Here is a 22,211-nt window from a genome sequence, read left to right as displayed (position 1 = left end):
CCTCACACTCCCACCTGTCACTCTGCCAAGTGATGCACGCAATTGAGCCCCATGTGAGGTTCTTGAAAATGTGTGCAACAGGACTTCTTTTAAAATCCTGAAACAGTACAGAGGTCCTTAATATATCAGAGGTCTTCACACTATAGTGTGGGTTTGGTTTTCGTGACCTGTGCGATATCTTTCAAGTATACAATTCTGTGCTTAAAGATCACTAACAAAAGAGTACAGCTAGTGGTAAGGAAGGCAAGTTTTTTTGTTTGGCTGAAATAATATGGGCCTGATTACAAGTTTGGAGGTCTTGGAGCGGGCGGAACGCCAGCGCCCTGCTCCAAGACCGCCAGACCCATATGCACACTGCCTGCCGTATTCTGAGTAGAATCCTGGTGGGTGGTCCTGCAGCGGCGGTCCCACAGTGGTGACTTTCAAAGTCTTGTATGAGAGCCTTAGAAAGGCAGCACCATGGGACTGCCCAGCACATTCCACACATCATGGAATGTGCAGTCCATGACGTGCTTGAACTGGAGGTGCATACAGACAGTGTGCACACTATGTGTCCCTCTGCATGCACCCCGGGAAAACAGAGGCACCGGGAGCCCCTTACATTCTCCACTGTCACACTTTTCATAGCGGGCTCACCGCCATGAAAACTGTGGTGAGGAAACTCGTAATATGCTTGGCGGTGCCACAGGCTTTAGACCGCCAGCACCAGCCGGCTCAAGGCGGTCTGACAGCCAGAGTTGTAATACGGGGGTCGGACCACCATGGATTTGGCGGTCCATCGGACCACCAAACTCATAATTAGGTCCTAAGTTGTCTAGAGGTGGACAAGCCCATAAATTAGCAGGGATGGCTGAGCCAGAACCAAGCCAATGATCAAGTTGGGCTTTAAGAGTCCATGCACAAGCAGTGCCCTGAAAAGAGCTATCATCTAAATCGACCAACAAGCACAATGTGAAAATATGATAGTTTCTTTAAAAATAGAAAAAGGTATTTCTTTAACATGCAGAAGGGTTTCACCTAAATACGTCGGGCTATTTTCGCACACTGCACTCATGTATTGGAAGGCGTTCTCTCTTATGGGATAACAAAGAAAAAGATGCTCAAAAAAATAAAAGTACTGACTAAGATTTCACATTCTGCTCTAGCGGGGAAACCAGGATTGGTCCCGGGTTTTCTCTTTTCACTTTATGCAAAGTACCCATTGGATGGCTACACTTTCCAGCCTTTTTAACCAGACGCGGCTGGCAGTGGGAGTACCTGCAGGGCGGTGACGTGGGGAGGGGGAGGGGCAGGGTAGGGGGTAGTAATGTATGGATTAAGGAGCTTCCCAGGTAAGTAAACATTTAAATAAATAAAACGATTTTCGTTGAGTGCACTGCATCCCCAAATGCGATGCAGTGCGTGCAACGAAATTCGTATTATTTATTTAAATGTTTACTTACCAGTAAAACTACGTAATCCATACATTACTACCCCCCATCCTGCCCCTCCCCCTCCACACGTCACCGCCCTGCAGGTACTCCCACTGCCGGCCGTGGCTGTTTTTAACACCAAAACGTTATGCTTTGTTCCTCATTTTTGGCGTGTGATGCTAGGGGGTGGGTGGCAAGCAGAAAACACATTCAAGCTCGGCTCGGTTTGGACTTGAGATTCCTTTTGGACCTCGAGCTGAGCCAGAGCCAGGCCTCTGTCTCGCGCCTAAACTGTCTCACCCAAATATCCCCATGCAAACTTTAATTATAGAAAAATATAGTCTACCTTTTCGACTTACATTATCAATAACACAGAGGAGGAACAAAAGTTCCATTCACATTACCTAACGTGTGAAGTCTTTTACACAAAATACGGTGGGGTTTTCTTTACAGTCACGATCAAACACTGTTGAAAAAAACTATGCAAATGATTTTCTATTCATTAGAAAAGCATACAATCTTCTTAGATCAAATACCGAAAGGGTAATAGCGCACAAATGACTCTTGCAAATTGTTTGCAGTATTTGCCAAGTAATTTCTCCAAATCCAAGAAACACATTATTTGCTTCTTCGTGCATTTCTTCTCGGATGATTAAAGTTGACACAGCCTGGATGGAATACATTATCTTCCCCAACTCAGCCCTAGTGCCATTTAGAATAAAAAGCTTCTTACCAGGTTGGCGAGCATGAAGTGATAGCCCCTCGTATGTTTGCCAAGGATTACGACCTGCATTTAGGGAAAACGACATATTTCAGCAAACAGTTCTCAGTACAAGACAAGTTCACATTAAGCGGGCAGGTGGGGTGCGGGGAGGTCTGAACACAAACAATGACTGCCAGGTAAACTAAAGGAAAACAATGTTAATATGCGGAATATGTAAATATATGGCATTTTCAAAACGGATGGTTTTGTTTTCCACAAGACAAAGCAAGCCACCATGTTAACAGAATGCTAATGTTCTCAAAGACGATTCCGTTTTTAACCTTTAATGCCTGTGGCAGTAAAAGTGACAAGGACACACATCTATAACTAACTCGAACAGATGCGCACAGAGAAAAAAATTATGCGTTTTAATACATTATTAAGGATAAGAATGATACAATTAAATGAGCAGCGATGGCTTCCTTATTTGTTATTTGGTGAAATAAATGTCGATTCCAAATGTTGCATTTTACCCTAATATCCTAACGTTAATTCACATATTTCCTTTATTCTAGGCAAGTGCAATTCTTTTGCAGATCTTTTTTTTTTTTTTACATATTTAGACATCCTGAAATTGAGGAAATTCACGTGGACAACATATAATGCTACCACCCCCTCTTTGACGTGAGAATGTTGCAGGGTGGCATGCATTATGCATGCTGGTACTTTATGAATTATGGATGAGCAATTTCCATGGGTAATTTAAAATTAAGAGTATAAGGAAATCGCCTCTTGACGGTTTTGCTTAATTCCTGTAGTGTAAGCCAAATATAGCACGTTTTTATAAATATGATGGCACAGCAAAAATTTCGAGCAACGCATTGTTATCTCGGCTGCAGTGTGGCTACATAAAGTCAAATGTTTTAAAATGTACTTGAAATTGAACCCATAGAAAGTATGCATTCTGGTAAAACAAGCATTAGCAAAGCCAATAGGGCTGATGTTAGCTGTCAGTGGTGTGGCTTTGACACTGCTTGTTTTGTCAAACCACATTGTTGGGGAAACTGCTGCACCCTCTTCAATCACAAAAAAAGAACAGTGCCTTACAGTGATAATATCTTTTTAGGTCTCTAAAAGCACACATTGCAGTAGCAGTCACGTATTCTAAAGGCAACTGTTTTGAGTTTTGATGTGCTCTTTGTATAAGGGCAGAATAAAGGCAATGCAAAGACAATGCAAAGGTTTCAGTAAAATTTACAAAGCCATGCAAGGGGCGGTTTGCGTTGCGTTGCATGGATCTGTAAAGAAATGTAATGCAATTCAGCTGCTTGCGCTGCTTTATGTTACATCTGGAACTGGTAGGGGTTCCATAGGTGAAGCATGATAGCCCCTCCATGGATCTGAAACAATTGCAGATTTTCAAAGGTTTGTAAGCCTGGGATTGTGTCAAATTGGTATGCTTCCCAGATGATGGCGAAACGAGGAGAGAAACTTGTTTCTAGGTGTGATGCATTCTGCATCACACCTAGAAACAAGAACAAGCATCTATGGATTTTTTTTGTGCAGGCAGTCCTTGTGCAAGGGATTTCAGTGTTGGCACAAGGCAGCCTACAGTGCATATTCTGTAAATATGAAGTATTTCTGCTCTCTCCCTTTCACATAACACAGTAAATGTCCTTGCTGCACTGCATTGAGTGAAATAATAGTAATATTACTATTTACTTACAACACGGTCAGGAGGATCGGTTTATTTACCAGTTCAGCACGTATCAAGGTGCTGAGTGGACAGGATTGTCCACTTTGGGCCGCCCTCAATTATGTGGGCCCAGTATACTTAGAATTATAGGTGTCCCACAAATTGTGATTGTTATGAGAAAGAATAAGTTGTCTACAACTGCTTCATAGTAACTCATTTGTCTGGTTTCTAGTCGTATGACACTGCTGACAACTTACGTCCTGTCTCAGATACAGCGGTACCTCTTATAATTGGACTCCGCGAATGCCCTGAAGAAGTCCAAACGCGTTGGTTGATCCACTCTACATGTTGCATGTCACTGCTAGAGCCAATGTGATTCAAAATAAAAGGAGGATTTGAAGAATACAACTCTGGATACAGAACTTGTATTTTATGGAATTGTTACGTGGTGGTGCACCGACTGCCTTTTATGTTTAATAGTAAATATGTCCCTGGGTGTGGCAGGTGAGGTTAGAATGGGTGCTCCAATTGGGTCATGGAATACATGTAGCAATAGTTAAGCATTATGTGAAGTTATATGACATGCTTAGAAGAAAATATTCACCACCCATGACCCATACCATAAATAGGAGGGCAAAACAGGTAGTATCTATGTCAGTGACTAATTGTTGTGAATGACTCAGAGGTGGCCTGTATTGGATAAATAGTGTGGAACAAGAGTAGTACTCAACCGCCCTGAAACTTGTATTTGTAATGTACAAAGACCATGCTGGGATGCAGCTTTTACTGCTTAGGTCCAACTCAGTACATGCTGCAGCAGGACGGCATTGCCACCACTTGGCCAGTATCGTGGCATTTCTATGTCTTTTGTGGAGACAGGTAATCGAGATGTTCGATTTTTCAGTCTTTTGGTACGAACACAACTTTATAGTGACACTTAGGGCCAGATTTAGACTTCGGCGGACCGGTTAATCAGTCACAACGGTGACTGATATCCTCTCTGCCGAAATATAAATCCCATAGGATATTATGGGATTTAAAGTACGGTGGACAGGATTTTCGTCAACGTTGTGACAGAGTTACCAGTCTGCTGAAAACTAAATCAGGCCCTAGTCAGTGGCTCTTGCTATGTTAATACTTCAGTTCTTGTATGCAGACTTCAATCCTTTTAGATGCATAGAAATACTTAGACTTCAATTCTTCTGCATGCACAGAAATGTTTTTAAAACATGGGCAATTTACACATCTTGATTTGTTGGTGGAGACCCCCTCCCGCACGCAGCCTCCAGTGGATTTCTACCAAGATGCTTCGAAAGAGAGAGCATCTGCTGTTGAGCAGACTCGTCTGTTGCCCTGGGAGGGATATGCAGATACCGCCCTCAGATCTCCTTCTGGGTGCAAATGCTTTTTGAAGACTCTACTCCCTTTGTACTTGCACTTCACACATCTTTGACAAAATGTGTGATCTATTTCTGAAGCTGAAAAGCAAAGGGTTTTACACCAGCGCACGAAGTGAAGTTCCTGGCTTTCAACTCCACTAATTATTTATACCTTCGGTGGGTAACTGGCTGATCCTGTGGGAGTGAAGACTTGCACACCACAGGTCAGATCACAGGCAGCCATGAAACGAACTGCTGTAAATCCCTTCAAGGACAAGTGGTATTGTAAAACAAATTGAGGGATGTCTCAATTCATGTGAAAAAGGAGGAAGCTGGCAAATATTTTGATAGACAACACTACTTATAAATGTTGTACTCACTTTCAAATCCAAGGCTCTTCCACAGAATTATATTTTTAGGGGACTAATTTCACCCCCCCCCCCCATGTTATTGTTATGTTATATAATTTTTTATAAAGCGCACAGCTACTCAATAGAGTGTCCCGGCACTGGGCAGAGCATATAAAACATTGCAGGGCGCCCCTCTACATATGTTGATCAAGGAATAACCATGTTTTAAGTTCTTTCCTAAACCTCCTAAGTCATCCAGCTGTCTAAGAGTGACAGGCATCCGATTCCATAGACGGGCCACTTGTACCTGAAAAGGAGCGTCCGCCCCTACGTGAGCGGGCAAACCTAGGCACTGTCACCCATCACCTTGAGACCCTCTTGTTGCACTTTATAAGAAACCTGATTGATTGATCTACAACACTTAATTTGTGCAAATCATTACAGGTGGTGGAACCAGCACACATTTCCAGGGACCTGAACTTATTATTCATCACCAGACTTTGACCGAGAGCAAAAGAGATAAAGGCAGAAAAGGGAGTTTAAGGTAGAAAAGAAACAAAAACTGTGAAAATGGGAGAAAGAAGGGATTGGAACCTTCAAGAGTTAGAAGAATATAAACCAAGTGTGATGTGGCAGAAGAAAGAGGCATGAAGTCGAATTAAGACTAGGGCTGGGCGAAACTTGTGTAATTCCGTGCAGGATTACAGAGAAATTGTGCAAGATTAAATAGAACTATGCAAGAAGAGTAACCTTGCATAGAGGGCTATTTCGTAGCAAAAAATAAACCCTCCATGCATCCATTTTGGACACATTGACACATTTTGCACAAGAAATAGCTGCTTGCTAAATGTTCTCTTGGGGTAGAATTTTCCCCCAATTTACTCACAGCATGTAGCGCTATATTCTTAGCACCAAAAGCACTCTTGCATTCAAAGTGAACGTGAGGATACATTTTGTGCTCAGAAACAGCTCTAAATGCAGCAGAACACTAATATTGGGCAAGAGCGTCCGCTTGCTCTCGCTTAATGTATTTATAGGTAAGATTTTTTCTCTCCAAATTACACATGGAACACATAATTATCGGTAATTGAAAACACCGAATTACCGAAATAACTCAAATGACTCCAATGTAATGGAAATCCACACAGGCTAAATAAGCAGTCTTGATATGTGGCAACCCAACATTTCGCAGTTGCTGTGATGGGCTTGTAAGAAAATATTTGGACACCCGGACTTCTGTTTTTTTTCCCCACAATGAAGCACTTACTGTGACCCACACGGCCAGGCTGGCTTCAGGATTCTGTACCAGGGAGGACAGGAAGCATGAAGAAGCATGGGTGTATTATGAAGACAGGTGACATTTATGGAGCATTGATGAACGTTTGCAAAAATTACTTTTGTGCAAAGGATGAATGAGAAGTGTATTTGGCACACATGGCTGTGCTCACACTGGGTTCTGTTCTGTTCTATATTATCTAGTATTAATAAGAGGAGACAGATGGTCAGTTTGTAGCTACAGAGTTTTCCCCTGTCCTTTCCAGGCCCATTATTCAATGGAAGAACTGCTCTCCAAAGGTTAACAGGCAGGTTAATGGGGCAGCATCCCTTGCCTTTGTTCTCTTGCTCCTAACAAGAAAATCCTAGTTGCACTCCACCTTCCTAATCACAGCTTGTGGCAAAGTCTTTGGCTTGTACAGAATGAATGGAGTGAGCAAAAGGTCAGAACTGCTGTGTTAGACCTGACAGTTTTAGGGTGGTCTGCCCACCAACTTTTTGCCTTATTGCCCCATTTTCTTGATCTTGTTTATGCTGGTATTAGGTCTCTGTACACTTTACCACTGCTAACGAGTGATAAAGTGCTTGTGCTCTATCTCCTAAACATGGTAATAGTGGCTTATCCCCAGTTGTATAAGTAACTAGTAAAGGGCAGTGCATGTGCCCAGGTCATGAAATTAAATGCTCCTACTTGACCCACAGCACTGATTGTGCTACCCACTTGAGTATCCCCTTTAACCTTGTCTCAGGCCTTCCATTGGAGAGCCGTTTTGTTCAGTTTAAACTGCCATGTTGACCTGGAAAAATAAACCCTTTGCCAGGCCCCAAACCTTCCCTTTTTATACATATGTCACCACTAAGGTAGGACCTGGATATCCCAGAGGGCAGGGTGCAATGTATTTAAAAGGCAAGGCAGGACATGTGCTTTTAGGCTTAACATGTTGTGGTAGTGAAAAGCTCTCCAAGTCGCTTTTCAATACCGCAAGGCCTATCTCTCCCATAGGATAACATTGGGATTGCCTTCTTACAAATTATAAGTGTAATTCCCAGGTGGGAAGCGATAAACCATTCAAGTCTGGAATCTCTGGAATCACAATTGAAAATCCAAACTTATATTAAAGTTGGATTTTAAATTATAATTCTGAAAATGCCACTTTAGAAAGTTGATATTTTCTTGCCTTAGCAGTTTGGTGCCTTCAGCCTGTCTCTGCTCACATGACTAGGTATTTTTGGCAGTTTGGTTTTGTGTATTCCACCTGGACTTCCATATACAATGGGAGCTTAGGCGTAACTGAGTGGGCTATTCTGACAGGTTGGGAGAAAGGAGGTGGACCAAGTCTCACTTACACCCAAATATACTACTTCCTTTCTCCATACAAAGGGCTGCCGACCCCTGTGGTTAATCTGGAGCTAGGGCTGATAGGACAGGATATATGTGCACTTCAAATGCATGTCTTTGAAGTCTCCCCCACTCCAAAGACACCACTGGGTACAAGAATCGGACCTCAGACACCATCAAAACAGTACACTTTGGACTGTGGATACTCTGCTACCAAGTAGGAAAGGTGTGCTGCTGAAGGACTTCCACTCTGCTGGACTGCTGTTCTACTAGAAACCTGCTTTTTTGTGCAGAAATATTGGTATGCTGTCCTCTTGCCTGGGTGAGAAGGACTGGACCTGCATTACTTGACCCGAGAACCGAGAGAGACTCCAAGTGGTAGTTAGCTGGCTTCTTGGTCTGAAGCCTCAGGGAGAAAACAGGTTTTCAACCCCTGCACCTGGACCCTGCCTTCTGTGAGTCTACCCTGCCAAGGTGTTGCCTCCCAGTCCTGGACCTTTGGAAGTAGGTCTAAGGTGCTTGCCAACAGAACCAATGCATCCTCTCTGAGCGGTGCATCCCTGAGCAGAATTGACACATTGCCGCTGTTGCGTGAATTGCACCCGTCGCAAAACACTTGCATTGCAGCTGCCTCCCACATCATGGGACTAACGCATCGACTTCGGAACTGCCGCTGCGCAGCACTTTTCCTCATGTGAGCTCCTGGCATCGTCATCTACAGCAACCTCAACGACGATAACAAAACTGAGCATCGCAGTTTCACTGATCATCTGTACCGTGCTGCAGCTTCCATCCTCAACACCGAACTTCACATCTCAAGCCCCATTGACAGGATCCTAGATGTCGACACACCAGGACCTTGCACCAAATACTTGTGGCATCTCGGAACCTACACATCACCTCTGCTGCATGATGCATCTTTGACGTGAATCCACTCAACGCTCCACAACCAGAGTATAAGGTACATTGTTCAGCTCCATTGCATCCATTTATTTATATATATTTATAACACTTTTAAAGCGAGCTATTACCAACCGGTGTCCTGGCGCTGAAGTGGTAACTCCCTGAGATTCAACCTCCCGAACTAGAGGGTAAAGAGCCATGTTTTCAGATTTTTTCTGAATGCCAACAGGTTCATATTTTGTTTGAGGGCTAGAGGAAGGGCATTCCAAGCCTTCGCTGCTCCCCTAACAAAGCCTCTGCCCCCCCCAGCGCACCTTCCTGATGCGGGCTGTTTTGATCAGCCCCATACTGGCCGACCTTAGTTGTCTGCCTGGTCTGTACCATTGGAAGAGCTCCTGGAGGACCACCGGGCCCTGACCATACAGTGCCTTGAAGACGATGCACAAAGATTTGAACAGCATCCGCTTCCGCACCAGGAGCCAGTGCAGCTTCTCCAGTTCCCTGGTGACCGATGAGAACTTGGGCAAACCCCCTATAAGGCGGGCAGTCGCATTTTGTAGTACCTGAAGTTTGTTAAGCAACCCCTGTTGGGCCTCAAGAAGAAGGCTGTTACAATAATCGAGGCGAGAAAGCACAAGTGCCCTCACCACCGTCTTTCTGCTCCGGGCCGGTAAGAAGGGAAGGACCTTCCTGATGCTTTTTAGAGTCCAGTGTATGGAAGAGGTAATCGCCTTAACTTGAGGTTTAAAAGAGAGTTGGTTATCAATAATAACTCCTAAATTCTTCACCTTCGGAGCCGGAGATGGCGGGGATCCCATATCTGTCGGCCACCACTTGGAGCTCCAGAGGTTTGTGTTGGACCCGAAGATAAGCACCTCGGTCTTGGAGGAATTCAGTTTTAGGCAACTCTTTGCCATCCATGAGCTAACTGCTAACATGCAGTCCTAAAACCTAGCTGCCACACCCAGCTCTTTCCCAGGAAGCACTGAAACCACGATCTGGGTATCGTCTGCGTAAGATGTTAACTTGAACCCAAAGGATCGGATCACCGGGGCAAGAGAAGATACATAGATGTTGAATAAAGTGGGGCTTCACTCCATCGCGGTCAGCCTGAACTTATGACTTAGTTCTGATCTAGTTCGACCAGATATCCCTTAGTAGCCCTTTTTTTTGCTTTTTTGTGCTATTTTTCACTACAAATTTTGAAATTCAATATATCCAGTTCTACTAATTGGAATTTTGTCATTTATGTCTTCTTTTGTTAATTAAAGTATTCTCTATTTTTCTATATAAGTATTGTTTTCACTATTTTACTGTTTGAAGTGTTGCACAAATGCTTTACAGATTGCCTCCAAGTTTAGCCTGATTCTTCTGTGCCAAGATACTAGAGGTATGTGGAAGGTTAATTTAGGGTTTGTCTGCCTCTTACCCTGATTAGGACTGTAGTTGCTGCTTGACCAGGGCCCATACCCCAGTCACCCATCGACCCAACTTTTAACATGCCCAAAATCAAACTCAGACGTGACAGCTGCAATACACAACAGTTATCTGCAACTTTAGTATAATGATGGGACTGAAAATTCCATCTAGTGTAAAAAGATTTATTTTCTGAGGCAATGGTTGCCACAACCAGTGAGATTAAGAAAACTTTTGAGCTCCAGTTTTGGGATATTAATGCCAATTCTCCATTCCAGGTTTGCGACTAGTAACTTGGGGAACTTCATTTTGAACTGCCAGGAGGGGCTGCCTGAATCCTAGTTTGAGAAGGAGAGCTGATCATCTCTGATGAGGGGCACTGGATGTGCCTTGCATGAGGGAGACGTTGCTCTAAGGAAGTGAGGCTAGGAAGTTGATTAGGCTGGACAAGTTAAAGAAATTTGCTGCGAGCGCAGGAGAGAGTTGAGTGCTGTGTAAATGCACGAGGGCAAAATCCCTTATGTACTACTAAGTGACCTGACAGTATACACTGCGAATGAAATGGAGCTGGGAAACTTTGGTCAGTGCAGGTTCCCCCGGCAACTCTAAAGTGCCACAAAGATGTGTACCACCGCAAGAAATCACCAAAGTTCCACAAAGCCAAGAGGCATAGAAAGAAGCCAGACTGCCATTAATGCTCAACCTACACCGACGATTAGCCAAAGTACAGTGTTGGACAGACTAACACCAGAAACTAAGGGGCATATTAGCAAGAACCTTGTTAAAATTATTGCTGTTTTAGCGGCAGGAAACTGCCGCTAAAATGGCGATAATGGACTTGATAATATGCGTTATAGAATTCCAATAGAAGCCCAGGTTAGATGTTCTTACCAAGGGTAAGGTTATGACCAAGGACACAAGGGAGGTGAGTACACAATCTGGGTGAACACCAACAAGGAATAAACCATGTCACTTCAGCATAACGCTGACCATTTGATCTTGATTCACAGCATAGTTTCTTGGCGCAACATAATATCTTTTTCAGGGAGATGAGAATTGGCTTTTCCCATCATGACGCTGTGAGTAAGCCCTTACTTATGACCATTCTATCGATTTATGATTCACACGGATGAACTTGTAGACAACATGAAGGCCAATATGATTGGAGATAATTTTACTTACTTAAAAGAGACATTTCCATGCATGCTTGGCTTTACGCTAGCACTCATTTATGTGTTTTTTCATTCACTTGGAATAGGGAACAGTAGAGGATGTACAAAGTCCCAAGGAAGACCTTAATATAAACTACTTAACTTCAATGTGTTTTTTTAGCTATATTGAAATGCTGCAAAATTGTCAAATGAATACATCCTTCTATTATAAATGTGTCTGTATGACAGTGATTAAAATATGTGTTTATTTGCTGGTCGAATACCTAAGTACATGTAACTTATAGTTTTCTCCCATCCCTAGGGCTGATTTTCTTACGATGCATGGTGGACTTGGCATGCCCTGCAGGGTCATCCCCAAACTTTTTGCCTTTTCCACTCCTGTTTTCTCAACCCATTTATGTTGGCATTTAGGACACTGTGCACTTTACAACAGGTAATTACTTCTAAATGAGAAAGGGAAAATGATGCAGTGCAGCGGCCAGAGCTGCCAACTTGGGAGCTGGGGATACAGGTTTGAGTTTCAATGTCAGCACAACATCCTGTGGTTCTGGGCAAATCACTTAATATGTCTGTGCCAATAGACAGCGCCTGGATACCTTCATGGGTGATAAGCCACGATATATAAATCTACAAACTTTAACTAAGTGCTTGTGCACTCTCCTTTAAATATGTTTGAATTGGCTTGTACCCAACTGGCATATTTACTTCACTTATAAGTGTCTAGTAAAGTGGTACTACTTGCACCCATCACCTGTAAATCAAATGCTACTAGTGGGTCTGCAACACTTACCTGCCGCCACCGCCGAGAGCCACCACAGCAGCCAGGAGAACGAGCCACCACCGCCGAGAGTCAGGAAGCACTCCAACATCGCGCCGCCGCTCCGGGGACTTCAACACCCGGCAGGCCTCGCGGCGGCGCGTCCCTGACGACACAGACGCGGGGAGGGAGCGCCAGGAGGCGCGTTAAATTGGCAGTCACCCCGGCGGAGCGGGGGAAGCATCACATACCTGCCGCCACCGCCGAGAGCCACCACAGCAGCCAGGAGAACGAGCAGCCACCGCCGAGAGTCAGGAAGCACTCCAACATCGCGCCGCCGCTCCGGGGACTTCAACACCCGGCAGGCCTCGCGGCGGCGCGTCCCTGACGACACAGACGCGGGAAGGGAGCGCCAGGAGGCGCGTTAAATTGGCAGTCACCCCCGTGTCGCGGGACGCGAGCGGGACGCCCGGGGCGAAGCCCGGGCAAAGGGCGGGCCCTCTACGGCCCTCAGAGGCACGAAAAGGCCAGGCAAGGCCATCCCCCTGATATTTCCATCATTTAGCTGCCAAGGTACTGTACCCGTTGTATGCATCAGTGCTGTTCAGTGTGAATGAACATCTATGAACCTTAGACACCGTTTGCGTCTGGCTTATGATTTGATTGGAACAAGAAACTGCCTACTGTTGCATGGTTGCTACATTCCCTTGTCTTGCTAGCATTGTGTAATATCTTCGGGGCTAACCCTTTGAGTACCGCTCAGACCCCTGATAGCTTCCTAAACCCTGTTGTAAACATGCCTAAAAAATTGGCAGCTGCAGTCACTGAGCCACTTAACACTTTGGACTCTTATTTAGTACAAGTGGTCAGTAAGATCAACAATGAAAGAAGGCAATCCCTAGGTTTGAGCCAATCACCAACTTTGCTCCCAGCAAGTCCTTCCTCAAATGCATTAATGTCCGACACACCGTTACTAAACCCTTCTATATATTTACCAGATTCTAATTCTCAAGACATTGGCAATGAGGATGAAGACTCAGACCCGCTAGTGGACCTGTCAGCAAATGTAGTGTCTGACTCTGATCAACAGATAGATACGGTTGATGAAGTTCTTTCGACCCCGCTGCCTGTAGTACGGGCCGTGAGAAACTGTAGAAAATCTCAGTCAAAACGTGGGGGGAAACAGTAAGGAAGAAAAAAGCCGTCCACACCACCTAGGCGCGAAGGGAAAAATGTGGAGTTTGATGTTGACGCTGAGTCAAGACGCATCATTGATGACGACCTATTCAATAGGATTCAAGATATGATAGACATGAAAATCAGGACTATCATTAAGCCTTTGATTGGGAAATTGGACAAATTAACTTCTGAGGTTAAAAAGTTGGGTGGGTCACAAAGCAAGCTGACTGAAGAGGTGGAGAATCTAGTTACTCTTGTCACAAAACCGGTGGCCACAGACGTGAAGGCTACTCCTACGGAAAGCCAAATACAGACTATTCCGCTAGGGCAGCCACCACCATCTGCACCTAGCCAGGAAATAGTAAGAGATTCCCCCATAGTACCATCTGTCGTGTCAGCACCATCACAACAAGGGGATGACTCATCACAATTTATCATGGAAGCCTCACCAGTAGTACTCGTATTGGCAAACGTCCCTGCTCTATCACATGATAAAACAGAATCTAATCAGGGTCTAAAGGATAAAGCTTTACACTGGCTCACTAACAATATGCGTATGGCATATCAAGGGTTTGACCAATTAGCAGGGGAGATTGTTATGACAAGGAGGGTACCATGGATTGGGAACAAGCCAAAAAAGTTTAAGGGGGACTACGTAATATTAAATTTCGCTAACGCAGATGTACTCCCAAACATCCTGTCTAACATCTTTCCCCCTCAACGACGAAGTGGCTCTATAATCCCCCTCACCCTGAATTTTTTTTATAGTGAGATCCAGATCGCTACCTTCCCCAATATCCCTAGACCTAGGAGATACACAAAAGCCACTAGCTGGGGAGGGGATACTAGACCCCGATATAACAATGATTGTTTTCAGCCTATGATCAGTCGTGGGACAGGAAAATATAACTATCCGATTGAGCCAACAGCCAGAACATCAATGTTAAATGGGCCCACTATAAACGGATGGGGACCTGGCATCCCGGGATATGACCACAGAGGTCAGGGAAACGGGTTTATATCCCGGATGGGAAACGAACAGCCTTTGATGCGTCCAAATACCCCACGACCCATGTGGAACACGACAGCCAGTGGATGGGGCCAGGTAGCTACCCCTTTTGACTGGGGATTTGGAATGGGGAATAGGTATGGAGCTTTATCGTATCTAAACGACTGCGACTGACTCACGGAGGAAATTGATTTGGCAAATGATGCTTTGAATGTGCCACCAGCCAAGAGTGGACAATACATCAATGGCCTAGACCCCAGTGAGCCCACTTATCAGACAGTGCAAGAAGGCCAAGTTATATTAAAATGTGAATATCTTCCCACACTAAATCGGCCTGAGCACTGTGCAAATCAGAGCCTTGTCAGCGATAATTCACAGAGCCTTTTGAAAGTGGGAATTAATGAGGGGACCCAACTGTCACGAGCAGCTGAAGGGTCATCGGTGCGGTACCCAGAATCTAAGAAATCTATAGATTCTTGCAAAATGATAAGCTGGAACATAGCAGGCCTAAATGCCAAACGACAGGATAAGGCATGGTCAAGTTTTGTTTTAAGCCACCATATTATTGCTCTCCAGGAAACCTGGGATACATCCGCCAACCTTTGGTGGGATGGGTTTACTAGCTTCACCAAACCTGCTGTTCCCAGTCGTATGGCGAGAGCTAAGGGAGGCCTTGTAATCCTGTTCTCCTTAGACTTGAAGGGAAGTTGTAGGCAGATTAGCACCGATTCCCATAACATCTTAATGGTAGAAAGGGCGATTATCAACACTAGCAGGATTATATATATAAACTTTTACAACTCAGGGAACAGTGACCATAGAGGTTGTAACGTCACTAACCTAGATAGTATTTTAAAATCAGTAAGCCAGAATATCAACTATGACTCAGAGTACATTTTATTAGGCGATTTTAATATTCACCCGTGTAACCTAGCCTGTAGGGGAAACAGTGATGACGGAGACGAAGGACTAGAGGGACCCCACTTTGAACATTCTACTTAGGGGGATGAGCTAGAAGAACTTCTTGCTAACTTCGACTTGCACGAACCAGACGGTGGCCCGAGACTGCCAACTTTTATTGGTGCCCATCAAGGTACAATAATAGACTACATCTTTGTTTCACAAGGTATTTTAAACCGGGTTATGGATTATCGTACAGTACAAACACACCTTAGCGATCATAACCCGGTAGTACTCGAAGTGGCTTGGGGAGCCCATATGGGAGCATCCCCAATAATAGTAAAGCTCGCCCACCCCCTGAGGATTACTGACCAAGATAGGCGAGTGAAATGGGCTAAAGTGATCCCGGAAAAATGTTATGCAAAAATTTTTTTTAAGATCAAGGACAAGGTCGAGGTCTGTAAAAATCCTTGTGCGCAGGGCCAAGAAATAGTAGAGGCATTTGAGGTAATATGTGGCCAGGTGTCACAGGATCTTTTAGCGAAGTAAAAAAAAGGAACCCCAGGAAACAAGCGCTCGTTTGACTCAGCATGCTCTAATGCTCACAAATTACTGATGGCAGCCCTAAAAAATACTCCTAGGGTAAAAGATGATATTACCAGATTAAGGAAAATCTATAAGTTAGCCATAAAGAAATGAAAGGACACTATCAAACGTGAAGCGTGGGAAAATCTCCTCTCAGCGGCAGTGCTGAAGGACAGCAGGAAATTTTGGGAGATTATTAAACAGCCCTTATTCTCAGACGATAATAATGAACCCATGCACTGCGTTATCCCCGATGAAAAATGGCTGTCTCATTTTAAAAATGTTTACGGGGATGAGGATGAAGAAACTAAAGGTGTCTCGATGGTTACTGTAGCCGTTCGTCCTATCTTCTTTAACCACCAAGAAGTGGAAAATGCTATCTTGGCTACTACAAAGCACAAGGCACCCGGTCCTGATGGCGTCCCTGCTGACTTTTTCATGTATTCACCAAAACTGTGGGCAGAGGTATTGGCAAACGTGTTTAACGCAGTTAATGGCAACCCAGTACCTGCCTCATGGGTTACATCTACTATCGTCCCTATTTTTAAAAATAAAGGCCAGCGGGATGACCCCGCCTGTTATAGGCCTATATCCCTCTTGGACTCATCTGTAAAAATCTTAGGTAGAGTCCTTTTATCTAGATTGAGGGAAAATGTTGAGAGCTGTGGCGGGTTGTCCGAGATACAATATGGTTTTAGAGAAAGAAAAGGGACCATTGAACAGTGCGTTAATTTGTACCTGCTTATCTCCAAATATACCGTGGCCAAGGATGGGTCCGTGTTTCTTGCATTCATGGATCTCTCCTCGGCTTTTGACTTGGTCAATAGGTCAAAGTTGTGGCTCATCTTGTTGGAGATGGGCATTGATGAGGCTTTGGTCTCGTTCATGGCCACTCTGCACCAGGAGCTCTTTGCAGCTGTACGTGTAACGAATGATGGCAGACGTACCCCCCTTTTTAAATCTCTAAAGGGGGTACGGCAAGGCTGTATACTAGCCCCCTTGCTCTTCACCATTTATATTAATGGCTTGGGCGCACACCTAGGGGAGCAGGAAGCCGACGTCCCGCATGCAGGAGCTGACAAAATCCCGGCGCTTCTGTATGCGGATGACGCCGTACTAATCGCTCGCACGGGTGTTGGCCTCCAGCACCTTTTGGATGCCTTCGGTTCATTTATGGAGCGTTTGGATCTTAAGGTAAACGTAACTAAGTCACATACAATGGTGATGGGGCGTGAGTGCAGCAAGAAGAGACATAAAACATTTTCTTGCAGGGGGGATATTGTTTCCAAGGTATCTACATTCCCCTACTTAGGCGTACTGTTTGATCAGAAAGGGACCTGGGGCCCACAGATAAGAGCAAAGAGGCTGGCTGTAATTAGATCATCATCAGCACTCTTGGGCTTTGCTGGCAAGCTAGGGGCTAGGCCTATGGAAGCTCTGTTAAAAATCTATAAGAGCAAATCCGTGGCCATTGCGCTATATGGTTCCGCTTTGTGGGGGTATGTAAATTTGGAATTAATCCAGAGAGCAGAGAATAGATTCATTAGAACCCTACTTTCTGTACCACAGTCAACCCCAACCTATTCAATCCACAAAGAAGTGGGCCTACATTTTTTGTCAGATACGTTGAGCATGGCCCCTCTGATCTTTTGGTTGAAAATGTGGATGAATGAAGAACTTCCTCTAAACCATAAAATTATGTTCGACGTTCTGTCTCTGGACAAATCTAACAAGATCCCATGGTTGGCCTATTTGGCTAAAGCATTCACAGATCTGGGACGTCCGGAGCTTTTTTCCTCCCCTGAGAACATTAAGGCACAAGACATCGATTTTATAAAAAAAAGTCTTTTAGGGGAAGGAAGGAAGCATGCCGTGAAGAATGCGAATTGGTGAAACCATCAGTAAGGGAAAATTGCCTACTTGTTAGCTCATCTTCACTTGCACCTTACCTTAGTTTCGTTACAATCCCCTTTCACAGGTTTCTTTTAACTAAGTTTAGATTTAATTTGTTACACTTTTATTTAGGTTCCTTTAAAAATTGGCAGAAGCCGGAATTAGCTCCTCGCTGTAGCTGCGACCAGTTCTCTGTGCAAGACACAATGCATTTTGTTATGTTTTGTGGGTTGTATTTAGAGCAGAGGAAAAAATATTTGTTCCCTATTCTGAAAGAGGCTGGCTTCACTCAAGTGAGACCGGCCCTGCTCTTTTTACAATTATTGCCTAATCCCCACATTACTTTTTGCATAGCTAATTTTCTGGTAGCCGCCTCAAGGGTGAAAGCTGTCTGCCAAACTTCGCCTTAAAGTAAATGTTTCACTACTTATACTCATTTTATGAATGTAATACTTTTTTAACTGTTTGTAATACCTTTTTAAATTGTCTATTTATATTATTGTTCTTAAGAAAAAGGAAGAAAAAACTTTGTATGAAATGTTTTTTTCTCTCTTCTTTGTATGACTCTTAATAAGTCGAATAAAGATATTCTGACTGACTGGGTCTGCAACACTTATTGTGCTACCCACCTAAGTTGCTTTTTAAACATGTCCCAGGTCTGCCAAAATGAACCTTTTGCCAGGCCTAAACCTACCTTCTAAATACATATCAGTCACCCCTAGTGTAGGCCCTAAACAGTCAATTGGGCATTTATGTCCTGGTAGTGAAAAACTCTTACATTCGCATTGCTTTACTGCAAGGCCTACTTCTTCCATAGGATAACATTAGGGGACCTTATTACATTTGATAAGTGATATCTTTGCTGGGGAACAGGTAGAAATGTCATGTTTGGATTCTAAATAATTGTTATTTAAAATCCTCCTAAATGGTAAAGTCGAATTTTAAAGCACAAATCTGAAAATGCCACTTTTAGAAAGTTGGAATATTCTTGCGCTAACCATTTGGTTCCTGCATCCTGTGTCCTGTGCCATATGGGCTGTGATGTAGTTGGCCCTTGTGTATTCCTCCCAGACGCAGCACAAAGGTAGACTAGGTGTTGGCAGGATGGACCTTCTCGACAGGATGGGAGGGGCTGAGCTGTGCACAGTCCCACTTACATTTCAAAGGAGCTGCCTCTGCACACACACAAAGAACATCACACTAGCCTTTTGTGACCTCCAGACATCCTAGGGCTTGGACAAAGGAAGGAATGAAATTCCAGAACCATATATGGGGGAAGCCTAGAGATTTCTCCCACTTCAAAGCTGGCACCAGGTAAATATTGGACCCTGTTGCTTTAGGCCTGCCCTGCTCTCTGAGAAGAAGGATTGGACCTGCTTCCTTCATCCCTGGCAGAGTGACTCAAAGGGTCAGGCGACTGACCTCCTATTCTGAACTACACAGTTACAACAAGCACCAGAAGCCTCCCTGCAACTGCCAGTGCAGCTGACCTGCTGCACTGGATCAGCCTGAGGCCTGCTGGACTGTACTAGAGTGAGTTCCTGATCCACAAGAGGTGCCACTCAAGGTCCTAAACCATTTCCTAAATTAATGTGGGATTTTTTTAATGTTGTGTTTTTACTTTATTACTGATTAACCCCTTTGCCGCTGGGCTAATTCCCCCGCGACAAGGGGCAAGCGGGGTCGCGCGCTGCACTGCAGTGCTCATAACGTGCTGAGCTCATCATGACCACGCCTGTTTTCCTGGAACGTTCAGCAGAGCAGGGGAATTACCCCCGCGTGGATGTTCTGTGGTGGTCATGACGAGCTCAGCTCGTCATGAGCACAGCGCCACTGTGCCTCATGAAGAGATAAGCTCGACCGGAGCACCGATGGTGTTTTTCTGACAAGCTACCAGAGGGTTAAGCACAGGTTAATTTAATGACATTTTTTGTTCACCATGAAAGGGATTGTGGCTGTTGCTTGAGAAGGGCTCACACCCCCTCATCCACCCAGTTTCTCATAGTGCTTATCAATTACCTTCCAGCGCTAATAAAGCTATGTGGTGATATGAGCTAAACACATACCAATTTTATGTACTTACTGTGCTCTGAAGAGGCAAACTCCTTTTGAGATTGTATCTCTGAAGTCAAGGTATCTACCTTGTGATAGGAGCCTGCTTTGCTTGCTTTTTATTGTAGTAAAGGTGCTGCAGGTTATCCTTTTTGGGTGGTGGAGCGAAGTGGCAACAACAGAAATCAAGCATCCCTCAAAGTAAATGCATTTAGTATGTGAACAACAGCACCAAACATAAAGTCAAACTTGAGAAATGCATCCAATAAAAAGTTTAATCAACTTTCTTACACAGAAAATCTGTTAAATATAAAAAATGAGCAAATCCATTGTAGGGATCTGGAGATGTTCACAGAAAGGGTTGGTTGTTTTGTGCAGTTAAAGAAGTTTCTGATGTAAGATTTTAAGTACACCAGTTCTCTTGTGCTTTTCAAAAACAGTTATTAGGGTGTCGCTGTACAGAGTATACTAGCTTCCCTTTCAAGAACCATTACTTGCCCCACAGACAATTCAGAGTACTGGAGGTAATGAATTCTGCCTACATGGTTCAAGATGATCTTCTACTGTCTGATAGGAGTACGCAGAAAGATTTATCTATCCTGACTTGAATCAATGTGTACATGCCTGCTTAAGGGGGTATTCTACCTTTACTACGCGGTCATTACTTCGTATTATCATTCCAACGCATATTTTAGTTTGCAGATGCCATTACTTAGCATGCACTTACTTAGCATGCATGTACTAAGCATGTTCCATTACTTCGCATGCACTTAGTGAAGTAGTGTGGCTCACTGGTTAGAGGCGGCAGACCCGAGAGCAGAGGACGGCCTGGGACCAGGGTTCGATTCCCGGCGCGGCAGGTTTCTGGACCAGGGTCAGCGGACTCGATAATTCTCTCGCCTCGGTGCCCACTCTGATCAGCGTTCACACTCGGCAACTCTGGGCATTAGCTTGCCTCATCTTCACTAACGGCCCCACCAGACCGCCGGGGATGCCTGGTCTCACCCTGGAGATACCCATTAAGGGACCATCTCTCAGGGAAGCCAGGAAGGGTTTCGCAGCGGTCGAAGCGCCTTGGGACCCTATGGGTAAGTAGTGCGCTATATAAATGCCTATACATTTACATTTACACTTACTACGCATAATGGAGTTACTGTGTAAATTACATTTTTGGGGTACAGGGGTATTTTTAGGGGTCAGGGTGGTTTAGGGTTTTGGGGTTTAGGGGGTATTTTTAAGGGTTCAGGGTGCATTTAAGGTTTTGGGGTGCTGGGGTATTTTTGGGGTTCAGGGTGCATTTAGGTATTTTTGGGGTACAGTGTGCCCTTAGGTTTTGGTGTGCTGGGGTAATTTTAGGGGTTGGGGTTGGGTAGGGTTTTGAGGTGTGGGGTAATTTTAGGGTTCAGGGTGCGTCTATGTTTTGGGGTACTTGGGTATTTTTAGGGGTCAGGGTGGGTTAGGGTTTTGGGGTACATGGGGTATTATGAGGGTTCAGGGTGCGGTTAAGGTTTTGGGGTGCTAGGGTGTTTTTGGGGTTCAGGGTGGTTTAGGTTTTGGGGTACAGGGATATTTTTAGGGGTCAGGGTGGGTTAGGGTTTTGGGGTGTAGGGGGTATTTTTTGGGTTCAGGGTGCATTTAAAATTTGGGGGTGCTGGGGTATTTTTGGGGTTCAGGGTGCATTTAAGTTTTGGGGTACTGGGGTAATTTGAGGGGCCAGGGTTGGTTAGGGTTTTGGGGTGCAGGGGGTATTTTTAGGGTTCAGGGTGCATTTAAGGTTTTGGGATGCTGGGGTATTTTTGGGGTTCAGGGTGGGTTTAGTTTTGGGGTCAGGGATGATTTTAGGTGTCAGGGTGGGTTAGGGTTTTGGGGTGTAGGGGATAATTTTAGGGTTCAGGGTGCATTTAAGATTTCGGGGTGCTGGGGTATTTTTGGGGTTCAGGGTGCGTTTAGGTTTTGGGGTGCTGGGGTAATTTTAGGTGTCAGGGTGGGTTAGGGTTTGGGGTGCATGGGGTATCATGGGGTATTTTGAGGGTTGAGGGTGCGTTAAAGGTTTTGGGGTGCTGAGGTAGTTTTGGGGTTAAGGGTGCATTTAGGTTGTGGGGTGCTGGGGTAATTTTAGGTGTCAGGGTGGGTTAGGGTTTTGGGGTGCAGGGGGTAATTTTAGGGTTCAGGGTGCCTTTCGGTTTTGGGA

General features: G+C 44.6%; 1 protein-coding gene across 3 annotated transcripts in view; it reads right to left on the bottom strand.

Moving 5' to 3' along the window:
• Positions 1 to 22,211, bottom strand: part of GRIA3 (glutamate ionotropic receptor AMPA type subunit 3) — a 1,208,798-nt gene that overhangs the window by 552,221 nt on the left and 634,366 nt on the right. For all 3 annotated transcript variants that reach the window (XR_013610694.1, XM_078688743.1, XM_078688742.1), the window contains exon 5: positions 2,146 to 2,199. Coding sequence is in view for 2 of the 3 variants with exons in the window: in XM_078688743.1 (XP_078544869.1) it covers positions 2,146 to 2,199 (54 nt within the window). In the remaining variant the exon portion in view is untranslated. The remainder of the gene's footprint in view (positions 1 to 2,145; positions 2,200 to 22,211) is intronic.

The sequence above is a fragment of the Lissotriton helveticus genome, chromosome 4_1 (assembly GCF_964261635.1).
Source record: "Lissotriton helveticus chromosome 4_1, aLisHel1.1, whole genome shotgun sequence".
NCBI lineage: Eukaryota > Metazoa > Chordata > Amphibia > Caudata > Salamandridae > Lissotriton > Lissotriton helveticus.
Note: the sequence above shows the minus strand (reverse complement) of the source record. Positions and strands in the feature narration are given on the sequence as shown.